At 41.3% G+C, this 26,395-nt stretch overlaps 1 protein-coding gene across 1 annotated transcript in view; it reads left to right on the top strand.

Annotated features, from left to right (window-relative positions):
• Positions 1–3,812, top strand: part of SLAMF6 (SLAM family member 6) — a 17,685-nt gene extending 13,873 nt beyond the window's left edge. The window contains exon 4 of the mRNA XM_012728904.1: positions 3,783–3,812. Coding sequence (XP_012584358.1) covers positions 3,783–3,812 — 30 coding nt within the window. The remainder of the gene's footprint in view (positions 1–3,782) is intronic.
• Positions 3,813–26,395: the final 22,583 nt, after the last annotated feature.

Raw genomic sequence — 26,395 nt, 5'->3', positions numbered from 1 at the left:
AGAGGCTCAGGGGCGGTGAGAGGCTTCACCAGAGACAGAGTGGGGAGCAGAACAGGCAGATCGACGAAGTACACTGCTGAGGGGAGCAGCGGGAGGTCAGGAGAGGTCTGCCGCGCCACGTGGATCTCCTCTGGGGCAGGCGGGAATCGAACTCATACGGAAGTGGCTTCAGATTCTCAGTGCTGTGCTTTAACCCGCTGCGCCACCAGGGAGGGCCAAGTCGTTATTATTTAATCGTTCATTCATTAAGTACACATTTTACTGTTCACTGTGTGCCAGCTGCTAGGTCTTGTCTTTGGGATACATGGGGTTAACAGAGATAAACAAATATGTAATAAGGCTAAATGGGTATCTGGTGGTAGCTGAAACCAAGTTGGTGAGATCACCCAGCTCTGTGTAGACTAGAAAGAGAAGAGAAAACACAAGAAGCCATGGTAATAGCACTCAGAGAGAGGACCCAAGAGAGGACAGCAAAAGGAATGGAGAGATGGGTAAGAGAACCAACAGATCTTACAATTATAAAAGTTCAAGAAAAAAGTTCAAAGAAGTGGAAGGACTGTCAAATTCTGTGGAAAACTCAAGATAAACTTTTGGTAAGAGGCCACATGCGACCACAAGATGAGCAGTTTTAGCTTTGTCTCTGGTGTTGTAAGTCTGACACATTATGCTTGCTGCTCAATAGTGTAATAGTTTCAGTTCTGCCAGTGCTTGAGAACTACTATACAACAATGAGAATATAGTTAACACTGATGAACTGAACACTAAAAATAGTTGCAGGTAAATTTTTGTATTTAAAATTTTTACCACCACTTAAACTTGTTTAAAATTTTAAAAATTCAATAGACACTTTCACCAAAACAGAGCTTTGTCAGCTGGTATTACTTCTCTGGTATTCTTCCTATCAAGTACAGTGGAAAACTCTAGACATCTATGCAACCAAAGAGAAGACCATCCTGCAATGGAGTCATGGGCATTGAACCAGGACTAGAGGAGATCAAGGGAGCACAGAACCCCAGGAGCAGCCCCTATAACCCTTCTTTGGGCTCATTAATTTGCTAAAATGGCTCACAGAACACAAACAATATTTACTTGCATTTATCGGTTTATTTTTAAAGATATAATAAAGGGGCCCTCCCTGGTGGTGCAGTGGGTTAAAGCACAGCACTAAGAAGCTAAAGCCACTACAGCATGAGTTTGACCTCTGCCCCGGAGGTGACCACATGGTGCGGCAGACCTCTCTTGACACACTCGCTGCTCCCCTCAGCAGTGTACTTCATCAGTCAGCCTGTTCTGTTCCCACTCTGTCTCTGGTGAATCCTCTCACCGCCCCTGCATCTCTGGCCTGCATGCATAAATAAAAATAAATCTTTTTTTAAAAAAGATATAATAGGCCCTTCCTGGTGGCGCAGCGGGTTAAAACACAGTACTGAGAATCTGAAGCCACTTCCGCATGAGTTCGATTCCCGCCTGCAGCCTGCCCCGGAGGAGACCACATGGCGAGCCAGACCTCTCCTGACCCGCCCGCTGCTCCCCTCAGCAGTGTACTTCGTCGATCTGCCTGTTCTGCTCCCCACTCTGTCTCTGGTGAAGCCTCTCACCGCCCCTGAGCCTCTGGCCTGTACCCCAGTTCTGTATGCACAAATAAATAAATAAATCTTAAAAAAAAAAAAGATATAATAAAGGATAGTTTATGAATATTCCAAAGGAAGAGGTTTATGGGGTGTGGTATGGGGAAGGGACTTGGGGTTTCTATACCCTGTGGAGCAGCACCCCTCTCCTCACTGGTTTGGCAAACTGGAAGTTCTCAAACCCAGTACATTTTGAGTTTTTGTGGAGGCTTCACCAGGTAGGCAGGACTGAGGGGGGTCTGTAAAGCTCCAAGCTTCTAATCCTGACTTGGTCTTTCTGTTGACTTGTCTCCATCATGAAGTCATCAGGCAGTCCTCCCAGAGTCACCCATCACCCAGAAAATTCCAAGGGGGTTAGGAGCTCTGTATTGGGAACTGGATGAAAGACCAACTATGAGAACAAAAGATGTTCCTAAGGTTCTTATCTCTTAGGAAATCACCAGGGTCTTAGGAGTTCTTTGCTAGGAACTGGGGCTAACAGCCAGTATTGAAATTTTCTGTTACTTCACAGGAGAATTTAGCAGTTTAGTTATAAATAAATTATGAGCTTAAAGTAGAAAATTGTAGCCAGAAATCTAATTTCAATTTCTTTTACTATTCAAACAACTCGGACCAAATGTTTTATAAAAGCTCAAATGTAAAAATTAGATAGTAAGTCTCCATTTAGCCAGCATCATTAAGAAACAAGATGATTTGACTAAGCATAATCCCTTCCAGCTCCATCCATGTTGCCGCAAATGGCATGAGTTTATTTCTTTTCTTGATTGCTGAATAATATTCCATAGTATATATGTACAACATCTTCTTAATCCAGTCACTTATTTTGGGGCATTTAAGTTGATTCCACATCTTTCCTATTCTAAATATTGCAACAATAAATGTAGGGGTGAAGGTATTCTTTTGAATTAATGTTTTTGTGTCTTTGGATATATTCTTAGGAGTGGAATTGAAATACAGCCACTTTTAACAACTAAATTGCATAAGCTTATATTTAAGTAAGTTCTAGTCTTAAAAGGTAATAAGTGCTCAAAATGCCTCACTTCTAATTATTTTACTACACTTTACTCTTTTGTGCACTTGAGATTATTTACATCAATTTTACCGAGGTAGTAGAAATACCATATGACAATAATTTTTATGTAAATGTTACCACAAAAATAGGCAGGTGCTAAAAATGTGGGTTTGATGATTTGTTTGAAGACAAGACAACAGGCACAAAATGGAGTTCTTTATGCTAAATCCACGTGAACAAACCGAGATTTAGTTTTAAACTCTCCAGAAATTGTATCTGATACCAGCCAATGAGAAATTGACTGTCTACATGAGGTCATCTGCCGACAGACCCTTTCATCCCTGAAAGGAAGGTAACCTGGCCATGATCAGCCCACTCTCTGCCACTTTAACTTCCTTGATTCTGTTCCCTTCTGCCTGTAGAAGTCTCCTTTTGTACTGCTCCTCAGGTTCCTTTCCCTCTGACAGATGGGATGCAACCTGATTCATGAGTCCTTGGTCAAAGCACATGGATCTTTAACATGCACTCAGTTCAGGGTGGTGCCTTTGCTGTTGTCTTCATGAGTGGTGGTGGTTAACATTTGCCAGCAGACCACTTCCCCTCCCCCAAAGGAACCATGTGACTCTGTAATGAAAACCCATTTAAATTCTATCATAGTAGTTCCCTTTTCAGAACAGGCTCTGAGACCAGACCTGAACCAAAAACATGGCCACTGAGGAAATTTCTTTTTCTTAGATGAGTTTTACCATGTCTGTAACATTGGCAACAGCTTCAGTACGTTTTTAGAAAAGTCATTCACAAGTCTGGCTAACCCTGTTTTCTTCATTAGCAAATACTAAGGTGAGTTGTCATTATTATGTATGAGAAGTCAAAGTGAGAGCACAGGGCCAGGAAGTTGTGACTTTGGAAAATCTGAATCCCTCTCATAAGAGGGAGTTGGGAGAATCTGAGTTGTTGTAGAGGGAAAAATCCTAAAACGAAAGCTAATGGGTGTTTTTTTCTGTGGGGGCATTAAAGCGGTGAGGGAGAGCCCCCACTATAGTCTGTGAGTCATTTCCGATGACAGTGCTTCCTGTTTGTCCCTGGTCTTTCCACAGGTAATTGTTGCGTCTCCACCTTCATGCTTTTACCTCCCCTCCCAGGTTGATTACCGCAGGCCTGGTGCTGGCTGAAAACATCAAGCACTTTGATGTTGAAAGCTGTTAAGGAACCAGAAATGACTTCTAAATTTGCAAACTTTCCAGTGGCTCTGAGCTATCTGATTAAACAAGCATATACAAGCTCCAGCCTAGCCTGGTCTAAATTCTTTCTCGTTCTTCCTCCCCTTCCCCCCTTCTCTCCCCTCTTCTGCCTTCTGCTTTCCCCTCTGCTCTCCAATCTCTTCCTCTACTCTCCTTTGTGTGTGTGTGTTGCTCTCAGTACTTTGAATGCATTTGACTGGGAAGTGGTATCACAGGGTGAGGAAGTAAGTCTGAGGATGAAATTCAAAGGCTCATACTGAACTAAATCTATCGAAAAATAAAACAAGCCAAAAAAAGGAATGAAAACACAAAACAAAGAAAAAGGAGTGAAACATTCCTTTGAAAGAGGAATCATGGGATTGAAACGTCTTAGCTTTGCTTACCCCTTTCCAAATAACATCAGAGCACCTACATCTGAGAACCGTAATGCCCAATGTGTTCTTAAGTGTTGGCTCAAGTAGCTGGAAAAGCTTGGCTTTGTTACACAGCAGCTGAGAGAGGGGTCCGGGTCCTCTGGCTGGCTGAGCTTGTATGAGCTGCTTAGCCTCCCTAAGCCTTTCTCCCTCAGCCACAGACACAGCACTCTGACTGTTCCGGCCAGTGCCATCTTGATTGGTCAATGACTATGCCATACCAACCTCTGAATTAAATCACCCTAGTTAAAGTAAACGGTGTAGGTGAAGAGCCCATCACAGAATCCACCCTCAGCATAGTACTTGATGTTCAATAAATTCTAGTTCCACCAATTCTTTTCCTACCTTCCCACTCCCAAACCTCATCATAGTTTTGCAAGGAAGTTAAAATGTTTTATTATGTTCCATTATGTGCATACAAGAAAATTTAGATGCAGGGCTGAGTGGACTGAGAAAATGACAGTGAGTCAGAAGCACCAGCACTTTATCCAGGTTCCCATGTCTGACTCAGAGCACTAAGAATAAAGCTGTAGACTTCTTGGTAATCAGTTAATAGCTTACAGTGAAAGGAGCATAAACTTTGCTATCAGAAAGACAATGGGTTCGGATTCTAGTCTTACCTTTTATGTTTCATATGAGAAATTTTCTTAACCTTTCTAAACCTCAGTTTTCCCATGTATAAGTTGGGACCAGTCTTCCTAAATGTTTAATTAGGATAATATATGTAAAAGAAGCTTAAAATTATAGTCTTTTTCAGTGTGGGTTAAGTCTCCAAAAACCAAAAATAAAACAATAGTGGCTAAGTTCTCCCCACATTATAACTCTTGCCCACTTTTTAGGAATTTACAAAGAAGATAATGAACACTGGCTTTGTGGCCCTTAGCACATCACCTGTGTCAGAATTCAGATTTGAAGAAAAGGTAAAGGACAGAATTTGTCTCCAATAGTTTAGGGTTTTGAAATAGTTTAGGAAATGCTATATTCTACAGCGCATAGGGGAAGGGACTCTGCCTCACCTGAGGTCCATGGAAAGGACTTCGGTAGGACCATGAGCAGCCTGTATTCAGCGTGGCATGTGTCTTCTGGAGTTGGGGATATGAGTGAGCGTAGGCAGTAGATAGATAGCCCTAAAGTGACAGAATAGAGGGAGAAAGACGGACCACCCATGGATGGTGGGACAGAAATACAAGCGTGTTTCCCACCATCTGCCTAGACATCTGCAGTTGACCTGAAGCTAATTGGAAGTCTATCTCTCTGTAGACATCTGCCATCACTGACTATGCTCGCTTAGCCTGAGAGAAGATGCCCAAACTAGTCAGTCAAATAAGAATCACTCCACCACAAGAACTGCAGTCAAAGACCTCCTGCAGAAGATCTTTGAAAACCCTACAATAGAGCCCTCCCTGGTGGTGCAGCAGGTTGTAGCTCTGCACTGAGAAGCTAAGCTGAGCCGTGGTGGCTTCAGTGCGAGTTCGATCCCCTTCCCAGAGGTGACCCACATGGCACAGGATGTCTCTCCTGACCTGCCTGCTGCTCCCTTCAGCAGTGTACTTCATTGACCTGCCTGTTCTGCTCCCCACTCTGTTTCTGGCGAATCCTCTTGCTGCCCCTGCACCTCTGACTGTGCCCCAGTTCTGTATGCATCAATAAATAAATCTTTTTTAAAAAGCAAACTATAATATCCCATGAAAAAAAAGTCAGCAATTGTTAATCTGTCCTTTCCAGTTCACAAGAGAAAATAAAATAGGCTGCAATCTGTACACACCTCCTTTGACAATGCAATGCTCTTTCATGGACCTGTTCTCATGATTACTTCTAACTCCAAATTCCTGCTTCTGCTAAGTTAGTTCAGTTCCTGGATTATCTGACCACCTATGAGTGTGACTCCATTCCTTACTACCTCAAAATCAGGCAAGGTTCAGTATCTTTTATAAATGTTTCACACAAAAAGCCCCACTACACAAAGCTGGGTAGAACATTCTGACGTACTGAAGGTTTTTGGAAGACACTGGGTTTTTTTTATTATACTGAAACAACACAAAGAGGCAACTGTTATTTTTTATCTTTCCAGAAAGCATTTCCATCCCCATTCTTCCAATAATAAACCACTCCCTTCTCCCTCCCCCACCCCACACCAAGCAAAAACAGAGTCATCTGGCCAGTGACGGACAATGGCAGGGCTCTATTTCACTGACTTTGATTAGTACAAGGACGGACATGTAACTCAAGCAGAGCTAATTAGACCATGTCCCTGAAATTGTTCTGTGTTTTATTGAGATCAAAAAATAGCTCTCTTTTTATAGTTACTAAGTTGGGTCTGGCAGAAACCATCTTTCCTATCACATAAAAAGGTCCTGTCTACAGTAGGATAGAGTGAAATCAACATGGAAACTGTTAAACAGAGATGAATAAGAGCGAGATCTGGTATTGCTGATAGAAGTTTCTATAAGTCTTCCTTAGATGCTACCAACTTTTGATCTTTTCAAACTGTGAACCACTATGAGTCCTTCTTTACTTTTTTGAGCTGGGTTTGGGTTTGTGCCACCTTCAAACAAAGTCTAATTATCAAGGTGAAAAACTTTCAATTACATGTTAGAAATTTCCAGCCTCAGATGACCTTTTCCAATTTTACTCCCAGGACTGCACGCTCCTAGTTTTATACTCTTTAATTCCGTCCCTCTTTTTCCTTGTTCTTCCCCTTTTTCTCTCTGTTCCTTCCTAGCATCCAAGCTAAATTCCTTATCTTTTGTATACTGAACAGCTCAGCAGCTATTGCCAGAAAAAAAAAGAATCTACATAGGACAACACCGTTAAAAAGCTTAAAGAAGTTATATGGCTTAGCCAGCACCCCTCCCAGAAAAAAGAGTTCTTAGTTGTGTTGGAGTTGCTAATCTTTGCCTGGGACCACTGACTACCAGATGAAAGAATAAACCTTTATGACTATTTCTATATAGAGATTTTTTAGGTTTGCGGAGGCAATGTTCAGCAGAATCTGTGGGCTTCAGTCTTTCAAGTGGTGTAAAACAGACCACCAGTTCTCAATTTTATCTTTTACTTAAATAAAACTGTACAATTGACTTCAAATGAAATAAAATAATGACAACAATAAATACATTAGTTTGGATCCACCAAAAAACAAGATGCCAAAGATTTACTGAGGAAGCAGTTAGAGAGGTATGGAAACTCTTGAGACCATAATATAGATATGATACTTTAAAAAAAAAAAAGGGTAAAAACGGAAAACTTGATTAGTGGAATCTTAGACTGCTGAGCATTTCCAAGTATGTTTCAGTTGAGCTGATGGGAGCCCAAGTCAAATGTACCCGTCAGAGGAGTCTGCATCTTGCAGATATTTGTATGACATCTAAGCATGCACCAGGAGCAGTCCATGAGACTATGACTTCTGTACCAAGACATGGTATTGTAGGTTCACAGCATGCTGCTGAAATCATTAATCAATTAATCAAGCGGAGCACTTTCATTATGATAACAACAACAACAAACCTCTTAAGTAGAAGCTGCTGTTGGCTATTTTCTATAACTTTCACTTCTTTCTTAGTACTGTGCTTTATATATATTTATATAGTATTTATTCATTTATATTTTACATCATTGTTTGTTTTTGTACACTGTTTACTTTCTTTTCTCAGGGTAGTCCTCATAGAATTTCCACCATTGGTTCACCCATGCACCATTACCAAATAGTCCCTTGTGCTCTTCTCTCCCTGTTTGATCCCTCTTGCTCCCCTTCCCCTGCAGAATGTCTCTGATTTATAGTTACCTGTTTATATTTTCGTTATTATATTTTCCCCCTTGATCCCTTATTTGGTACCCCTATATTCGTCTTATAAGTGAAACCATTGGATATTTTTCTTTCCTTCTAACTTATTTCACTGAGTATAAAGTACTGTGTCGATGAGATGAAATGGAAGATACATAACAAAACCAAGTGAAAGTTACAGAGTTGAAAACATCAAATAAGGCAATTCACTAACTAGGCTTAGTAGGTACAAAAGAAATGATCTGTGAAATATTGATGACATAGTAGAAGCCATCCAAACTGAAGAATGAAGAGGACAACTCTAAGAGAGAGAGAAATGGTGCCTCAGTGAAGTATAAAACAGTGTATACTCATTGCAGGGTTATAATATAAAGCAATCAGAGATACAAGAAGGCGAGACCAGAGAAATATTTCAGACTATCAAAATGAAAAAAAAGAAATTCAAAGACCCAAGAAGCTTAATGAACACCAAGAAAGATAAACATAAAAGCCACACCAAATGACATCATAACTATATTGCTGAAAATCAGTGATAAAAAGAAAATCTTAAAAGTAGCCAGAGGAAAAAAGGGAATATTGCATACAGGAGAAGAAATGTAAGAATTATTGTGGACCTCTTTTTTAAAAAAACATTGCAAGCCAAAAAATAAACAGCATCTTTTAAGTATTGAAAGAGAAAAAAAAACTAAATCCTAAATCTAGACTTTTTTATAGAAATATTACTTAGAAAAGACATCTTTCAGAAAGACAAAATAAAAGCATTTAAAGAAGAAAAAAGGATGAAAGAATTCATAACCAGTAGACCTATACTACAAAGAGTTAAAAAGAAGTCCCTAAGAGAGATATAAAAGATGCCAGACAGAAACGTGGATATACATGAGAAAGGGAATAAAGAGTACTGACTCTCACCTCACCAAACAATGCTTTAAAGCAAATCTCAAAATAGCAAGCAGTTTCAAAGTAAACTAACTGTCAACTCAAAATTATTTAAAAGAATACAAAAAAAATTCCAATAATCGAAATGCACAATGCCTGGCATCTGATAAAAAAGTATCAGACATGCAAAGAGGTAGATATTAAGGCTAAACATATAATATAAACAAGAACAAAATTATGATACAGATGATAGAATTAGTAGAAAAGAACATTTAAATGATTATTATAAATATATATTCAGGGGAAACATGGAAGATATAAAACATCAGTGAGGAGGCCCTCCCTAGTGGTGCAGCAGGTTAAAGCACAGCACTAAGAAGCTAAAGCCACTTAAGCATGAGTTCAATCCCCCCCCCAGAGGTGACCCACATGGCAAAGCAGACCTCTCCTGGCCTGCCTGCTGCTCCCCTCAGCAGTGTTCTTCATCAGTTCTGCCTGTTCTGCTCCCCACTCTGTTGCTGGTGAATCCTATCACTGCCCCTGTGCCTCTGGCCTGTACCCCAGTTCTGTATGCATAAATAAATGCATACAGAAAAAAAGATACAAACTTTCAGTTATTAGTAAAGTAAGTAAGTCTTGGAGATGTAATGCACAGCACAGTGACTGTAGTTAATATTACTATATTGCATACATGAATGTTGTTAAGAGAGTGAATCTTAAAAGTTCTCATCACAAGAAAAAAGAATATTATTATATATAGTGATGGATGTTAATTAGACTTACTGTGATCATTTGCAATAAACATCAAATCATTATGTTGTAAACCTGAAATTATGTCAGCTATATCTCAATTTTTTATTTTAAATTGATAATTTTTTTAAATTGATAATTTTTAAGGTTAAATTTTTTGTGAAAAAGACAAACCTGGCCCTCCCTGGTGGCACAGCAGGTTAAAGCACAGCACTATGAATCTATCGAAACCACTGTTTGAATTCCCTGCCAGGGAGGTGACCCACATGGTGTGGCAGACCTCTCCAGATGCACCCATATTTCAGTCCAGTTGTCTGTTCTGCTCCCCTCTCTGTATCTGGTGAATCTTCTCACACACACCCCCCGCACCTCTGGCCTGTACCCCAGTTCTGTATGCATAAATAAATAAATCTTTCAAAAATAAGAAAACACAAAACTGTAGGAAAAGAGATGAGCTCATTGGTTGCCAGGGTTTTGGATGGGGAGCAGGGTTGAGGACCAGCAGGCAGCACAAGGGAGTTTTTGAGTCTCTGGCACCCTCCCCAGTCTTGATTGTGGTCACTATATGACTATATGCTTTTGTGAAACCCTTTGAATAATACACCATAAAATGAATTTTAATGTATACAAATTTAAAACTACCTGAATGACTTTTAAAAGATGAAATCAGTAGCTTCAGTGGTAATTTTTTAAAGTTTATGTCATTTTAACATACTCTAGATAATTTTCTGAGAATTACATATAACTTTTTGTTTGACTATTTAGTCTCTTTTTTAAGATTTATTTATGCATATAGAACTGGGGTACAGGCCAGAGATGCAGAGGGTGAGAGGAATCACCAGAGATAGAGAGGGGAGCAGAACAGGCAGATCGACAAAGTACACTGCTGAGGGGAGCAGCAAGTGGGTCAGGAGAGGTTTGCCTCACCATGTGGATCTCCTCCCAGGCAGGCGGACCGAACTCATGCGGAAGTGGCTTAAGCTTCTCAGTGCAGTGCTTTAACCCACCTGCTGCGCCACCAGGGAGGGCCTATTTAGTCTCTTTTAAATATCCTAATTCTTAGGATAGACTTTCAACATATAGAATGGAAAATAAAGGCATCGTGTAGCCTTAAGAGACCTTTCAAATGCTGATTTATCGAGGTATAATGCATAGGCCATAAATTCATCACTTTTAAGCATACACAGCAATGATTTTGAGTGAATTTATTGAGTTGTGAACCATGTTCCAATTTTGTAACATTTAATTCCCTACGCCAAAAAGCCCTTCATGCCCATTGACCTTTGAGACCTTCAGAAAAGTAAAAGCAAATGAGCCAACCTGGTAATAAATTTGCCTACACAGAATTGCCAGCCTTCAGAGTGGCAAGTCTCTTAAGATCATCTTGTTTAAACCTCCACCCCATGCTCCAATGCCTTATCACACAACTGATGGCCCCCTTCCTAATTTGACACCTATGCAGTTATTCGGTAAAAAGTTGGAGACTCTTATTTAACAACCATCTTCATTTGTGACCAGGCCTGTTTCTGGCAGTTATTCTTACTTGGAAGCACTGAAACCCTCCATGGAGGATCCCCACCTGCCCTGAACCCTCAGCTTAGAAACTTCAATATGTACCAGATCCAGCAGCCTTAACACTGCACAAATCAAAAGTAGCTCTTTTCAGGGGGAGGCTGGGGAGCTCTAGGACTGAGATCTACATTAGAATCCAAGGAAGGTACCAGAAAATATCTGAAAGGAATTCTTTTTAAGCATCTGAGATTTAAACAGAAAGCTGAAGTAAGGAAATGAAGGCTGGAAAGTTCAAATAGACAAGGGGCCCAGGGAACTGAGCTGCAGGATGGCCAGGCCATGCAGGGTCCAGGACAAGAGAGAAGAATCCAGAGTGTATAACACAGATGGAAAGGCCAGGGACAGTTGAAGGCCACTCAAGTCAGACACGTCAAAGGGACCTATCAGTAAAGTGCACAATGATTGTGTAACTGACAATGAAAATAAAACCATTCCACGTATCCCCTCACTTTCTACTAGGTGGTTGATAACTTGCTTGTCTGGCCATTGCATAATGCTTTGGATGAGGAAAGACAGTTCAAGAGATCGCATGACTCACAAACCACAGAGGGATGCAAGGAGAGCAGGTCTTCCGTCAGCTGCTGACTTGTAAATCATGTGAACCCCATGCCCAGGTCTCGGCTGTTGTCATCCTGAAATTCTTAATAATTTTTTAATAAGAGTCTTTCCTCTGTCCTGCAACAGGTTCCACAAATTCCAAAGCTAATGTTCAAACCCACTCAGGGTCTTCTCTAGTGGCACAGCAAGTAAGGACGCAGCACTGCAAGCTAGCTGCAACCGCCTCATTGCAAGTTCAATCCCCGGCCCTGGAGGTGACCCACATGGCATGGCAGACCTCTCCTGACCCGCCCGCTGCTCCCCTCAGCAGTGTACTTGTCAGTCTACCTGTTCTGCTCCCCACTGTCTCTGCTGAATCCTCTTGATGCCCCTACACCTGTGGCTTATTCCCCAGTTCTGTATGCATAAATGAATAAATCTTGAAAAAAAAAACACTCAGACTTGGGTAGGAGTAAAAGGGAGGGTAACAACTTTGCACAGCCCCCTCAAGATTTCAAGGACCCTGGCATTCATCTTGCTTGGTCCTCATTATTAGTGAGGTAATATTGGGTTAACACACTGCATATGATTTAAGGGAATAGGTCTATACAACTTCAGATATATAATACCACCTCACACCCACCACCAAAGCACCCTTTCCTTTTACCATAGACCATTAGACCCCTCCCCTCTTTTTCTTTATCTACCCTCCCCCTTTTCAAGTCGTAATTCTATAGTTATATTTCTAAGATTTGTTTAGTTTTGTCAGTTCTTTTGCTTCTCTATATTCCACATTTCAGTGAAATCATCCAGTATTTGTCTTTCTCTTTCTAACTTATTTCTCTTGATATCATCCTCTCGTTTAAGAAGGAAAAAGATTAAATAAAGTTGTGGTTTGTCCACACTCAGGAAATTTTAGAAAAGGTATTATCCACTGTGTAGTTTATCTCTCCTAGGTCTCACTGTATGAAACAAAGTTCATGTCTTGCCAAGTTGGAAGAATTGTCCAAAGAAGCAGGTTTCTTGCTCTCTGGTATTTGTTCCCTACACCGTGCTGTCTGCATGGAAGTTCTGGACATGTGTTCCACGAAGGCTGGAGTAACATGCCATTTGTTTTGGCAGGAGCTTCAGATTGAGTACCACAAGAGTTAGTGTGCACGCGCACCTGTTTCAATTTGAAAGATAAATGGAAGGATGATTGGCACCTTCATCAAGCAACGGAAACAGGTTCAAAAAGCACCTGTCTTATTACAGAGCGTTAGCAGGACAGGGTGAGGTGGGGGAGGGGCTTTGCAGACTGGATGATTCTTTGTCCTTTCCTGTAAATTTGTCAACTTGCACCAAGTAGCACCAGTTCCACCTGTGCTGCGTAAAAGTATCTAAATATCTTAGAAGTTAGTTATTTATCAACTTCTCACTTCAAGGAGGCACTACAAGCAAAACAGATCTATAGACAAAGAAACAGAAAAATGGTAACAGTGTCCCATCTGAGCTTTGTAAGTGAAAGAATCTTTGCAGCTCACAGAGTCCAACAGAGAGGAAAGCCAAGGTCAGCCTGCAGTCACGTGAAAATGGTCATAGAAAGACCCAGAATTTCAGGCTTCCTAATCCAGAGCACATCTTCCATAGGCCGCTATCCTCTGGTTCCCTGTTCTTATCCTCTGATCCCCTGTCTCAGCCTACTTGCTGGTGTGAATGACTCCTCTGTTCTCCCCGAAGGGCCCAAGCTTGCGAGTCACTGCTGACCACAGTTACCACACATGGCTCCTTTCATGTGACTAGCAAGGCTGCAGGAGGGGAACTTACAAGTTGCTATAGATGAATTGTCTGCTTAGAAATAACTCAGGAAAGTTAAGAAAGACTCACTACTGATTATGCTTGAATATTTTCACAACACTACATCTCTAAAAGAACCACTTGAAAACAATGAATGAGAAGAGGAAAGGACAGAAATACAAAGCTAATAATTCCATGGTCCTCAAATTTGGATCTTTGGGAGCATTGATTACTCATAATAGAAAAGGCAATAGAAAAATGATATGTAAGAGGAGTGGTATCAGTGGGAAAAGGATGAATACTTTAAAATAAAATGCACAGAAATAACTAACCCCCCTCCCAATTCAGACACCATAAATAAGAATTCCAGGAGTATTAAAGACCTGGAGTAAGAGGTAAAAATATAAAGATTCTAAAAGACATATAGAAAGTATATTTATGATCTTGCATAGGAAAGGTTTTTTTTAATAAGATATAAAAAGCACTAATCATATGCACACATTAACAACTGTTTTAATCTGTTCACCTATGGAAATCATAAAGTGAAAGCCAATCCATGGATATTTACAACATAATGTAATGACAAAGGACTAATACCCAGAAACATTAGTGAATTCCATTCTATTAATGAAGAAAGAGAGAATAAAACTAAATAAACTCAAGAAGAGAGAAACAGGTATTTCCCAAAGGCAAAGGGGAACTCCAAAATGATCAGTGAAGTCTTAAGAAATTGGTCAACCTTAAATAACCAGATGAATGCACATTACAACCACAATGAAGTACATCACCCAGATGATAAAAACATTCAACTAAGCTATACTGATTAGTTAAACCTAAAAACAAGCTAGATGTACTTTAATAGTAGATGGATAGTCTGTAGTTTGTTCATATGAGGTATTATACAAAACCATCAATTTAACCCAATCTCACAAACAATAGTAAATGAAAAACAAAAGCAAGTCACAAAAGACTATATGCAGTGCAATCCATAACAAGGGCATGTAAACAATATTCTTTTTTTTTTTAAACCATTTTTTTTAAGATTTATTTGTTTATTCATACAGAACTGGGGTACAGGCCAGAGATGCGGAGGACGAGAGGATTCAACCAGAGACAGAGTGGGGAGCAGAACAGGCAGATTGAGGAAGTACACTGCTGAGGGGCGCAGCGGGCGGGTCAGGAGAAGTCTGCCACGCCATGTGGTCACCTCCGGGGCAGGCGGGGATCGAACTCATGCGGAAGTGGCTTTAGCTTCATAGTGCGGTGATTTAACCCGCTGCACCACCAGGGAGGGCCCGTAAACAATATTCTTTAGGGTGCCGAAATCCCTGCAGATCAACAGTTGGCAGCTAAAAGGAAAAGAAAGGATTGTCACAAAAGTCAGTGTGGTGTCACCCAGAGGAAAGAAAGAGGGGGTTCACAGGGCAAGGAGAGAGAGCTGCATGCTATTCTTTCAACAAAGAGGTAGTTACACTAGGGTTTGCGTTAAGGCTACACTACGCTGAAGCGTTGCTGACTCTGTACAGTCAAAAATCTGAGCATAACTTTTGATTTCCCAAAACAGCCACAATACAAACAGGTGGATGCCCCACCAGTGATGTAAATAGTCAACTAACATTAACATGACTTCTCATTGGGCTTCTCTGTCTGTGGGGCCTCACCCGCTTGCTTAAAACTCCGTTATACTGTAAGTGCACAAAACAGGGTCAAAATAGGTTTATTTACAAAAAGGGGAAAAGAACAGGAAACAACAACTGGAATATCTTACCGGCTCAGCCGACTTGGAACTCTGGTTACAAACTAACTGAAAGCCCCCAGTCATGCAGTCCAGAAAGCTGTTTTCCCAGCGAGAGCGCGAGAGACGCAATGGCACCCTATTTATCCCCCAATGTCCCAGAATTCCTGCTTAGCTCCGCCCTTGGGTCCTCGCACTTCTCTACCTGGTACTGCTGGGAGTTGTAGTTTTCAATCACTGTAGTAGTGGGTAGAGTCCAGAAAGCCGGAGTAGGGTGGAGTCCGCAAGACTCTGCAGAGTTTCTTTAGTACATCCTTCCCCTTAACAAAATCATGTGACTATGGTTTGGAAAAATGCAAGATTCCAACAAGCATTTTATTTTTCCTTCCTTTTTTTATCAACATAACATTGGTTCACAACATTGTATGTGATTCAAAGACAGAGGGTCATACCCCCTCAAATGCATGTCATCACACCACACCTATCACCTAGACAACCTTAGTGATTACTGTTTTAATCCTCTTCCCAAATCACATTGTCATTTATCACCAACACTGGTGGCAAAGTGACCAGAAGGATGGAAGACAGAGCTACCACTGCTTCCCCGCGGGATACTTCTTTTCATTTGAGAGAATTACACCACTCTCTTCCTAACCCCAAACTCCTAGTGCAAAACTGAGATTCTTGAACTCAGAAGACACAACTTTTAAGAAGCCACCTATAGGTCAGCTGGTGGCACCATTCAATTCACAGTGAGCCAGACTCCAGGAAGGAGTCTAAAAAAGTGCCAGGCGCCTTTCCAAGGGCGCTGGCTGTGCCAGGGAAGTGCTGAGACCTAGACTCCAGGTACCAGGGGCCACAACCACATGGCCAGGTTCCTATTCATTCAGAATTGCAGGCACTTCCCACTGGCTAGATTTCTGCTTCTCCAGAGGCAGGAAGGAGTATGACTTTTCTACTCTGACACAGTTTTTGTGTTTTCTCTTATTTTTCAATTTGAATTTGTGCTATCTCGTATAGAACTTTAGAAAATAAATAGGAAGTGGGCGGTGTCTGTTGTGGAAACAGGACAGATGGTGCCAGGGTGCCCGCTCCACATTGGCAAGTCATCCACCCACTCTCATTAACGAGCAGAGGCCCAGGCTAGAAACACGGTTAAATCCGGAAACAGAAAAAAGCTTAAAACCTCTGACTGATGTTGTATTCAGTCACAACCTGCTTATTTATAACAAAACAAAATAGATACATGGAAAGAAGGCAAAGTTATGTAAAAGCATCATCACTGATTTCACATTCAGGCAACATCAAGTTTTATGTTATAGTTAGGCTGGTACTATTGGGTGATTTAAGATAAAACAACAGGACTCTCCAGATTCAAAGCCAAGCACCCAGCTATATATCCTTGCAATAAAATACCCAAGCGGTAACTTTCCCAGTCGTGGGAGGTGTAGGTGGGAGTTGCCAGAGCCGTGCATCAGCATTAAGATGCTTCAAGGCCTTATTAAAATGTTTGCTTCATCTAGTACAACCACTATGGAAAAGTGTTTGGAAGTTCCTCAAACATGGAGCTTCTATACAACCCAGCAATCCCACTCTTAGGTATCTATCCAAAAAACACAAAAACACTGATTCAAAAAGATACCTGCACCCCCATGTTTATTGCTGCTTTATTCACAACTGGAAAGACATGGAAACAGCCCAGATGCCCAAAGATGGATGAATTAAAAAGATGTGGTACATATACACAATCGAATATTACTCAACAACCAAAAAAAAGAAACATGTGTCTTTTGCAGCAACATGGATGGAGCTGGAAAAGATCGTGCTTAGTGAAATAAGCCAGAAAGAAAAGGAAAAATACTGGATGGTTTCTCTCATAGCAGGAGTATAATGGACCAGGTGAGAAAATAATGATAATGATGAACAGCTATATACCAGAGGAATTTTATGGGAGTGGAGGGGGGAATGGGATCAAAAACAGTGGGGGGAGGGAAATGCACTGGACTATGGTGATGGCACATGGGTGATTTGGTGATGGAAAACCCAAGGGGATTGCAAATGAGATGGAAAAATGCACAAAAATATGTAAAAATAAACTATGATAAAATTTTAAAAAATGTTTGCTTCACGCCTTCATGAAACACTACTCTACCCCATTTTACCAGGAGCTTTGGGTAGGAATGGACTTGATGGGTTTCATCATTGAGAAAATCAGGGGTGCCCATGAAAGAAGTAAAGCTCGGGAAGTTTTGAGTCTATGCTTGATGCAGCCATCACCAACCAGCCCTACTGGAGCGCAAACGGAGCCCAACCTGGCTGCTTAGTTAGACGCCAGCACTTGGCAAAGGGTTGTTTCCTTCTTGGTGTGAATAAATTTTCCTGTAAGACCAAAAAAGAAAAACACCCTAAGATACTTCAGTGCGTGATGTCACTGATAAAGCTTTGGGTCATTGTTATGTTACATAAATCACTTATTGACACAAAAACTTCCTTTAGGAGCCCCCACTATAAAAGCTGATGCTCAAAAAAAACTAAAAGAATTCAAAATTAAATACTGACTACAGCTAAGCATACACATTATTTTCCCCCGACTTAGCTTACTTTATCTCTTGCTCCAAGGATGACTTTTCAAGATAATGCATGCAGGGGAGTGTCTGACTTGATTAGAGGCTACACTAGTCATGAATGGTTACTTACTTTGTTAGTGATGCTGGTAAATGCCATCCCATGTGGCCGAATAGTGAAAAACTGTCCATGGTTTTGCAGCTGTTAACTCACCTTGTGAGTCTCCCCTGAGAAGGTGATCACTGAAAATACTGTATGAGTCCTCTCCATCCTAGACCTTATATAAAAATAGTCCTGGGGAGGGAGGTGGATAATAATAATGAACAGAGACATGACATTTTATGGGGATGGAGCGGGGAGTGGGATCAAAAATGGTGTGGGGGGGCAGTACTCGGGATTATGGTGATGGCACACGGGTGATTTGGTGATGGGAAGCCCATGGGGATTACAACTGAGATGGAAAAAGGCACAAAATGGTGTAAAAATAAACTATTATAATAATTTTTATTTATAGATTTTTTATTTTTTTACATCATTCTTCATTTTGTGCCTTTTTTCACCTCAGTTGTAATCCCCATGGGTATTATAATAATTTTTTTAAAAATGGTCCTAGGTCTGGGCTCATACAGTTCTGGAGTTGCACTGTTCAAAGCCTACCTTGATTCCCTGCCTTGGTTCAGTGCCATTACCCCTCACAAAGACAGTAGTCCAACTGTAGACACAGCAGCATAGAAAGGAGATTCTGATTTGCCCATTAAATCCCATTCCATCCTGGGATTGTGACCGTGAAGCTAAAATTGAGTAGCGCTCGATTTGATAGGTATCAAATCGAGTGGCTGAATTTGGAATGGCATGTTGAAAGTCAGGTGAAATCTGGCAGATCTGAATGACAGCTGCACTCCTTCAATCCCTGAGAGGGGCCCCCCTTGCATTCTGCACTGTTATTTTGACCACTTTGGCTATTTGCTTAAAGTGGAGGAGGAGCCACACAAGGGCCATAATGGCATCATAAAAGGTACCCATGGTTAAGGGGCAGGATGTCCTAAAAGGACTCTGGTGGACTCCCCCGCTACTCCAGCTTTCTGGATCCACTCCCTACTCCAGTGATTGGAAAATTACAACTCCCAGTAGCACCAAGGAGAGAACTGCAAGGACCTAAGGGCGGAGCTAAGCAGGCATTCTGGGACTTTGGGGGATCCATAGGGAGTGGTTTTCCAACTGTCGCTCTGGAGAGGTAACAGTTCTCTCTCTCTGGAGTAACTGCTCTCTGACTGTATGGCTGGGGGGTGCAGTGTTAGTTTGGGACAAGAGCTTCAAGTTAGCTGAGCTGGTAAAGTATTGCAATTACTTTGTATTCCTCTCTCTTTCCCTAGTTTGGTTCCTTTTCCTTTCCTCTTTTTTTTAATAATAAACCCATTGCCCTTTTTGTGTGTGTCTGCAGAAAATTACATTTTGAGCGCAGGTGAGGCCCCACAGACCAGCAGCCCAAGTCCACTCTGGGCTACCCTGTAATACCATGACAAGGTACATGAGAATGGGGGTTCACTTGGGGGAGCTGGGAGTACAGACAGAATAGCCACTCACAGAGAGCCTCCTTACAGTGACAAACTTGTTATTTTGTTGAGTCAGAAGATTTCTTTACAGCTAGTGACTGAAAATTGCTTGGTTGTGGATTACATGCTTTGGAAATGTAAATGTGCTATTTAAACATTCAATTAGCTTGAATATTAGAATACTGTAATGTTCTGATCTCTTGGTAAAATTAACAAAACTGCACTGAATCACACAGTTCATTTTTAGATTTTCCAGGGGAATAAAAAATATGGAGTATCATAATAAATGTCTATGTAGTCACCACTTAGTTTAATCAGTAAAATTACCACAGAAATTATCTTTTCTTAAAAATTTTAGAGTACAATTGCCAAGTTCAACAAAACATAGTTGAGTTCCTGTGACTTCTTTGAGAACTTTTCTTTATCCCAAATTCCACTATTATTCTAAATTCAGTGTTTCTCCCAGACATTTTTCTCTATTTTGTTTATATTTGCATCCCTAGACATTATGATTTTTAAGTTTTAAAGTCGTATTACTATATGTATTTTTCTATAACTTTTTTTTGCACAGTATTATGTTTGAAAAATGGATTCATGTTTCAATTATGTTGCTATAGTTTTCATCGCTGTATAGTATTCCATCAAGTGAACAAACTAAATAGAGTATATTTGAGTTTTTCCTTTGTATATTTGAGTTTTTCCTTTGTTATGATTCCTTTACTTAAAAGAAAACTGAAATACACATTTTTCCATATGCACATAATCAAAGAATTTCTGTCTAAAAGCAAGATTGCAGGATTGCCAAGAGTCTACATCAAAGTTACCAGATATTATCAATTTTTTCTGAAGTGTTGAAGCAACTTTCACTCTCAACATCTTACCTCATCTGCATCTGATGTCAAACTTTTATTTCTATATTCTGACTAATGTGAAGTGAATTCTTATTATATTTTTAATATGTATTTCCCTGACACTTTAGTAATTTAGTAGACATTTGGGTTTCCCCTTTTGTAAATGCAGTTTCTTCAGCCCAGTTTTTAATTAAGCTATTTAACTTTTTCTTTTTGATTTATAGAGATCTATATATTTTTACGTGTCACAATAATACAAGGATATGGATTGTAAATACCTTCTCCCAACCTGTGACATCCTTTTTACTTTTCTCATAGAATATTTTAAATTAACAAAAGTGTTCATATCATTAAATTTATTACCCTCTTTTACATGAGTCCTTTTTGTGTCTTGACACAGATATCAAGATGTCATTCATGTAGGTCATGTTATCATTTGCATGAAAGATGAGTGGGGAAGAAGATATAGTTTCATTTTATACACATATAAAAGAAAGTTGGAAGGATACACAAGGAAAGAGTCACTGACATTTTGGTACTGCAGGTCTTTCTGCAAGGGTTTGCAAGGGAAGAAATTGGAGTAGACCATGAACAAATTACAATCTACTTAAACATTTTTTAAAAATTAAGTCAGAAGTGAGACTTTCTTTTTGAGAAAGAGGCACAGTAATGTTCTGCTGGAAAGTCCTCTCACCAGTTGTCACAGAAGGGAACTTCCTTGAAGCAATTATGGAAAGTGTTTGGATTATATAATCAGAATTGGAGTGGAAGACCTGTCCACTAGTTTTAAGGTCTCCAACTGCCTTTAAGGGTTTCCTGCAAATTTCCCATGGGTATGAAACTCAAAGAAAAGATGTTTCTATTGTTAGTTCCGATGTCCAAAGGAAAACAGAAATCAATAATAAGCAACTGTTTGCCAGTGGATAGGATATTTCCTTATTGTGAGAGGCATAGATCTAAATCAGTCTTTATTAATAGCTTGAGTTGATTAGTCAAGATTAGACCTCTCTTGGGAAGCCTTAAGTAATGCCTTTTGGGAATGAAATTTGATTTGAATCCATTGAATCTGGACTTCTTGAGCCTATGAATGAATTATCCTTAATGCTTTATAAGCATTGACTCAAAGTGTCCATCATATGAATGTTTCATCTGTGTGTGCTTTACTGATCTGCTATCCCAAAATCCCCCCATTCTCAATTCATGTGAGTAGAGTTTTAGCCTTCTATTTCTTCTATTTGCTATAATGCTCATGTTCATTGAAGTTATGGTCTGGCTAAAACCACGATCTTTGACAACTTTATATCTTTTTTTTTTAAGATTTATTTATTTGTACAACCAGAACTGGGGTACAAGCCAGAGGTGCAGGGGCGGTGAGAGGATTCACCAGAGACAGAGTGGGGAGCAGAACAGGGTGACTGATGAAGTACACAGTTGAGGGGAACAGCAGAAGAGTCAGGAGAAGTCTGCCCTGCCATGTGGTCACCTCTGGGGCAGGGATCAAACTCATGCGGAAGTGGCTTTAGCTTCTTAGTGCTGTGCTTTAACCTGCTGAGCCACCAGGGAGGGCCAAGTTTGTATCTTTTTTTTTTAAGGTTGATGTTTATTGCCCTTCTTTCATTCTGGGAGAAGTAAACATTGATTAATCTCAAGGTTTTCAAATTTTGTAATCTGTCTCATAAAATATGAGAGTCCCTCCCTGGTGGTACAATGGGGTAGGATGCAGCACTGCAAGGTAGCCACAGCCATTTCAAGTGCAAGTTCGATTCCCACCACAGAGGTCATCCACATGGCGTAGCAGACCTATGCTGACCCACCCACTGCTCCCCTCAGCAGTGTACTTGATCAACAAAATAAATAAATAAAAGGTACACATGATCACTGGGCCTATGCAAGTGAACAACACCTCCGCTACCTAAAATCAACCCAAAGCCCATGGAGCTGCCCCCCCGTCCCATGAGGCCTGATAGCAAGGAAGCCCATGGAACAGCACTGAACAACTCTGGACAAGACAGATACCAGAATTATTTCTGGAGCCCTCCTTTCATTCATGAGTGCTATGTGATTGGCCACACAGAGCCACCTGAGGAGACCTGCAGGGTGGACTGGGTGAAGAAAACAGAAAACAAAATACCAACTCAACTCCCAAAAGTCTGACATGAGATCTGGTTTTGGACAAGGGCATTATTTGATAAGAATGTCCTTATTTGTTATTTGTTTAAAAAAAAAAATAGATACCTGTGAATAGAAAACAGTCCCAGCCTTGGCTGTGTTATTAACTAAACAACCATTTTATAATACCAAAACAGGAAGTAAGAAAGAACTTGAAAAAGGTTCACGTTTCCCAAGTGAGAAAAATCTCACTTCACCAATTAGTGAAGGATTTCAAAGCATCGCCGGCATCAGTCAGAATGTTAATTTTGCACAGGGTTCTCACTCCTGGGAGTGCAGTGTTTTGCTACAAGGGCAGAATACGTGTACAAGAACAAGCAAACTTCCCAGGGAGTGCATGCCACACAACCAGAGGTGAATTTCATTTTTCTCAACGATTAGACTCTCATGACTGTCACGCACATGATGCTTCACTTCCCACACCAGATATGTGGGGTTTCCAGGAATTAACTAATTTTCAACAACACTCAGTGGATTGCAATAACTCAATTCAGCTCTGAATCTACTTGGAGTAAACATTAAAGGCTCAGTTCCACAAGACTGTTCCATTTCACACACCAATCACCATCTTTCAAAGATCTACTGAGTCAGTACTCTTTGTCCCCAAAATCAACAAAGAAGCTCAGAAAATAAATTTAATTAATAGATGGAATACAATAATGCCATAGTAAAAAATTTTCATAGGTGCAAGGGGTTGAGCACAGCACTATGAAGCTATCAGCAGTCACTACAGCATGAGTTCAAACCCCAGACAGGGAACTAGCCCACATGGCACAGCAGACCTCTCCTGGCTCACCCACGGCTCCCCTCACCACTGTATATCAGTAGATCCTTCTGTTCTACTCTCCACTCTGTCTCTGGTAAATCCTCTTACCCCACACCCTGAATCTCTGGCCTGTACCCCAGATCTGTATGCACAAATAAATCTTTAAAAAAAAGGGGGGCCCTCCCTTGTGGCACAATGGGTTAAAGCACAGCACTAAGCTAAAGACACTTCAGCGTGATTTCGATCCCTACCCCGGAGGTGATCCACATGGCGCAGCAGACCTTTCCTGCCCCACCTGCTGCTCTGTTCAGCAGTGTACTTCATCAGTTGGCCTGTTCTGCTTCCCACTCTGCCTCTGGTGAATCCTTTCAGCACCCCTGCACCTGTGACCTGTACCCCAGTTCAGTATGCATAAGTAAATAAATCTTAAAAAAAAAGAGGAGGAGCTTGGCCACGGGTCAGACTGGGAGGCAAGAGGAGACAATGCTGAGTCAGTATCTGCTGCCTCCTGGGTTTGAGCCAGAAGCCTGCTGTGTCTGACCCATATCATCTGTCAGCAGCCAAGAGCCATGACATACAACCTTGCTGACTCACCAGTGGAATAAGATCTCAGCTCCTACATAGTTACTGACAGTTTGGACCACAAGGATGGAACGTGGACAGAGATTTGATTTCTGAAAGCGAAAGCACAAAGGCCCTTTGTGGGCTGGGTCGGGAGACATGAGGGACCCCAGGATCCAATAGTAAATGCTCCCGCCCAAGTGGTGGCTGCAGCTGGGGGTGAGGGTCTTCACTGCTCCACCTGCCAGTGAGAGGTGAGTGAAGACTGAGATCTGCCTGTGCTATCTGTCCATTGCTAGTTCTCTTCTATGTGGAAGGCTGGAGGTGGGGATTGTATGACAGCCAAGTATCAGCCATGCGACCACAGCCTCTCCCAAGCCAAAGTTAGCAGTCTCAGCATTGAGGAAATAGCACTTTAGGGTAGACTAAAACCTGAAGTTTGTTTACTGGGCCTGGGCCACCACCAGCCCAGCGAGTACAAAACTGGCTCTGACACGTCATAATGTTGTTCCCAACAAGCCCTCCGTGGCTGTCACATATTGTTCCTCTGCGTGTTCCTTGTTGATAAAAAGCCTCTACACAAGTGGCACTGAGCTGACATTTGAGTGACAGGAGCCTGATAAGTGGAGATAGAATGGCAAGGATTTGGGAAGAGAACACCAGGTGCCACAACCCTCCTTTGAAAAGGAGTTGGCGGGTTCCCACTGAAGGAGGGGGACTGGAAAAGAGGAACCAAGGGCTCGTTTGGGGCATGAACAAGCAGTAGATGTAGTTCTATGTAAACCAGACATGGGCGTTAGTGGGGAGATGTGAGCGACGTTCTGGCTGACCATATTGTTTGAAATGTCTCCAGATGTCTTTGTGAAGATAGAGATAGGCACTTACACTTCTGCACGTCCAAGTTCTGGGGGGAAGTTAGGGCAAGAAGAGAGATTTGGGAACACTTGAGTGATAATCAACATTTATTGGGTGCTTTCATGTGGCTGGCACTATCCAGCCGTTTATGAATATTTTCTCAATGTCCCTATGTGATTGTTACTATATTATGATCTTCATGTAAAGAGAGGAAACAAAACTTTCCAGTTAATTGTCACCCAGATAATTGTGATAAAGCCAGAAGAAAACCCAGCAGGCTGACTTCAGAGCCAAGTTCAGACCTCACGGTTGTGCTGTCTGGGCTATGGTGGCACTTAAAGCCATAGGATCAGATGAGGGCATCCAGGGACAGGGTGGAAATAAAGAGAAAAGAGCACTGAAGTGTGGGCCTGATAGACTTAAGTGGCCTATTTGGCCACCATTATTGCTACCTGCAGTTCTGCATTCCTACACAAAGTTCAGAACTACCCTTCAGAAACTGGTCAACCAGTCATAGAAGCCAAACCTCACAAATTAATCAAGAGCAGAAAGCTTGATCACTCTGGGAAGGCTATACTCATCATGAGGTATGACCAGGAACACCCAGGGAGCTGAGGACCAATACATAAAACATACTCCCAACTTAGCCCTCCCTGGTGGCACATGGGGTTAGAGTGCAGCACTGTGTTATCCACAGCTGCTGCAGAACAAGTTCAATTCCCAGCTGGGGAGGTGACCCACATGGAGCGGCAGACCTCTCCTGACCTACCCACTGCTCCCCTCAGCAGTGTATTTCTGTTGATCCACCTCTTCTGTTTCCCACTGTCTCTGGTGAATCCTCTCAACCACCCCTGCCCCTGCACCTCCAACCTGTACCCCGGTTCTTGTATGCATAAATAAATAAATTTTTTTTAAAATGCCCTCTACTTACACATCATGAGGTATGACTGGGAACGTTTACCCCCCAGAGGGGGGGCAAGGACCAACATATAACAAGGGACCCCAGAAGCTGATCAATGGGACGCCTTGTTGATAAATTTAGTTAGAGCCATTGGTCTGGAGTATGGTTTTGATTACAACACTTAGTCATCAAGCAGATAACAATTATCTGATCAGCAGACTCATGCCCCACCCTCAAACCCTAGATGACAAAAAATACCTTCCTTAGTTTCACCCATTTTTTTCTCCTACCCCACATAAACTGATGCTGTATGATTATTCTATCAATAAAAAGGCCAGGATTCTGCTTGTCCTGCAGCACCCTGCATTGTGTAGGCTGCTCCATGACTCCCATCCATCCCATCCAGTGTGGTGTTGCCAATGCAACACCGAAGTACCTCAGTATATTTCAGTGCACAGAAGTCTTTTAGACTTCTCAGTCCCTGTGTCTAGTTCTGTACTTAATGGACAAGGTGCTAATTTGTCAATCTGACCTATTTCACTGGGAATGTGCCCATACAGGTGGCCACTGCCAGCTCCTAATTTAGGTCTACCAGGTTATAAATGAATGGAGTAGTAATCTTATTTATAATTGCTCTCTCTTATTATAGCTGCCTTGATGCCAACGTTAGAACATTGTTTCCCTTTGATCACTTGATAACAACAGGATGTCTGGATCAGTGGTGGCTGTCCAAGATACTAATATTTTGGACCCCTACATGGGACCCCAAAACTTTCCTAGACATCACTTCAGACACAACATCGCTATCCAGGAATTCTGGAAAGGAGGGTTTCCTCTGGCTTAGTAAAAATTA

The sequence above is a fragment of the Condylura cristata genome, unplaced genomic scaffold (genome assembly GCF_000260355.1).
Source record: "Condylura cristata isolate star-nosed mole 26May11 unplaced genomic scaffold, ConCri1.0 scaffold00024, whole genome shotgun sequence".
Classification (NCBI taxonomy): Eukaryota; Metazoa; Chordata; class Mammalia; order Eulipotyphla; family Talpidae; genus Condylura; species Condylura cristata.
Note: the sequence above shows the minus strand (reverse complement) of the source record. Positions and strands in the feature narration are given on the sequence as shown.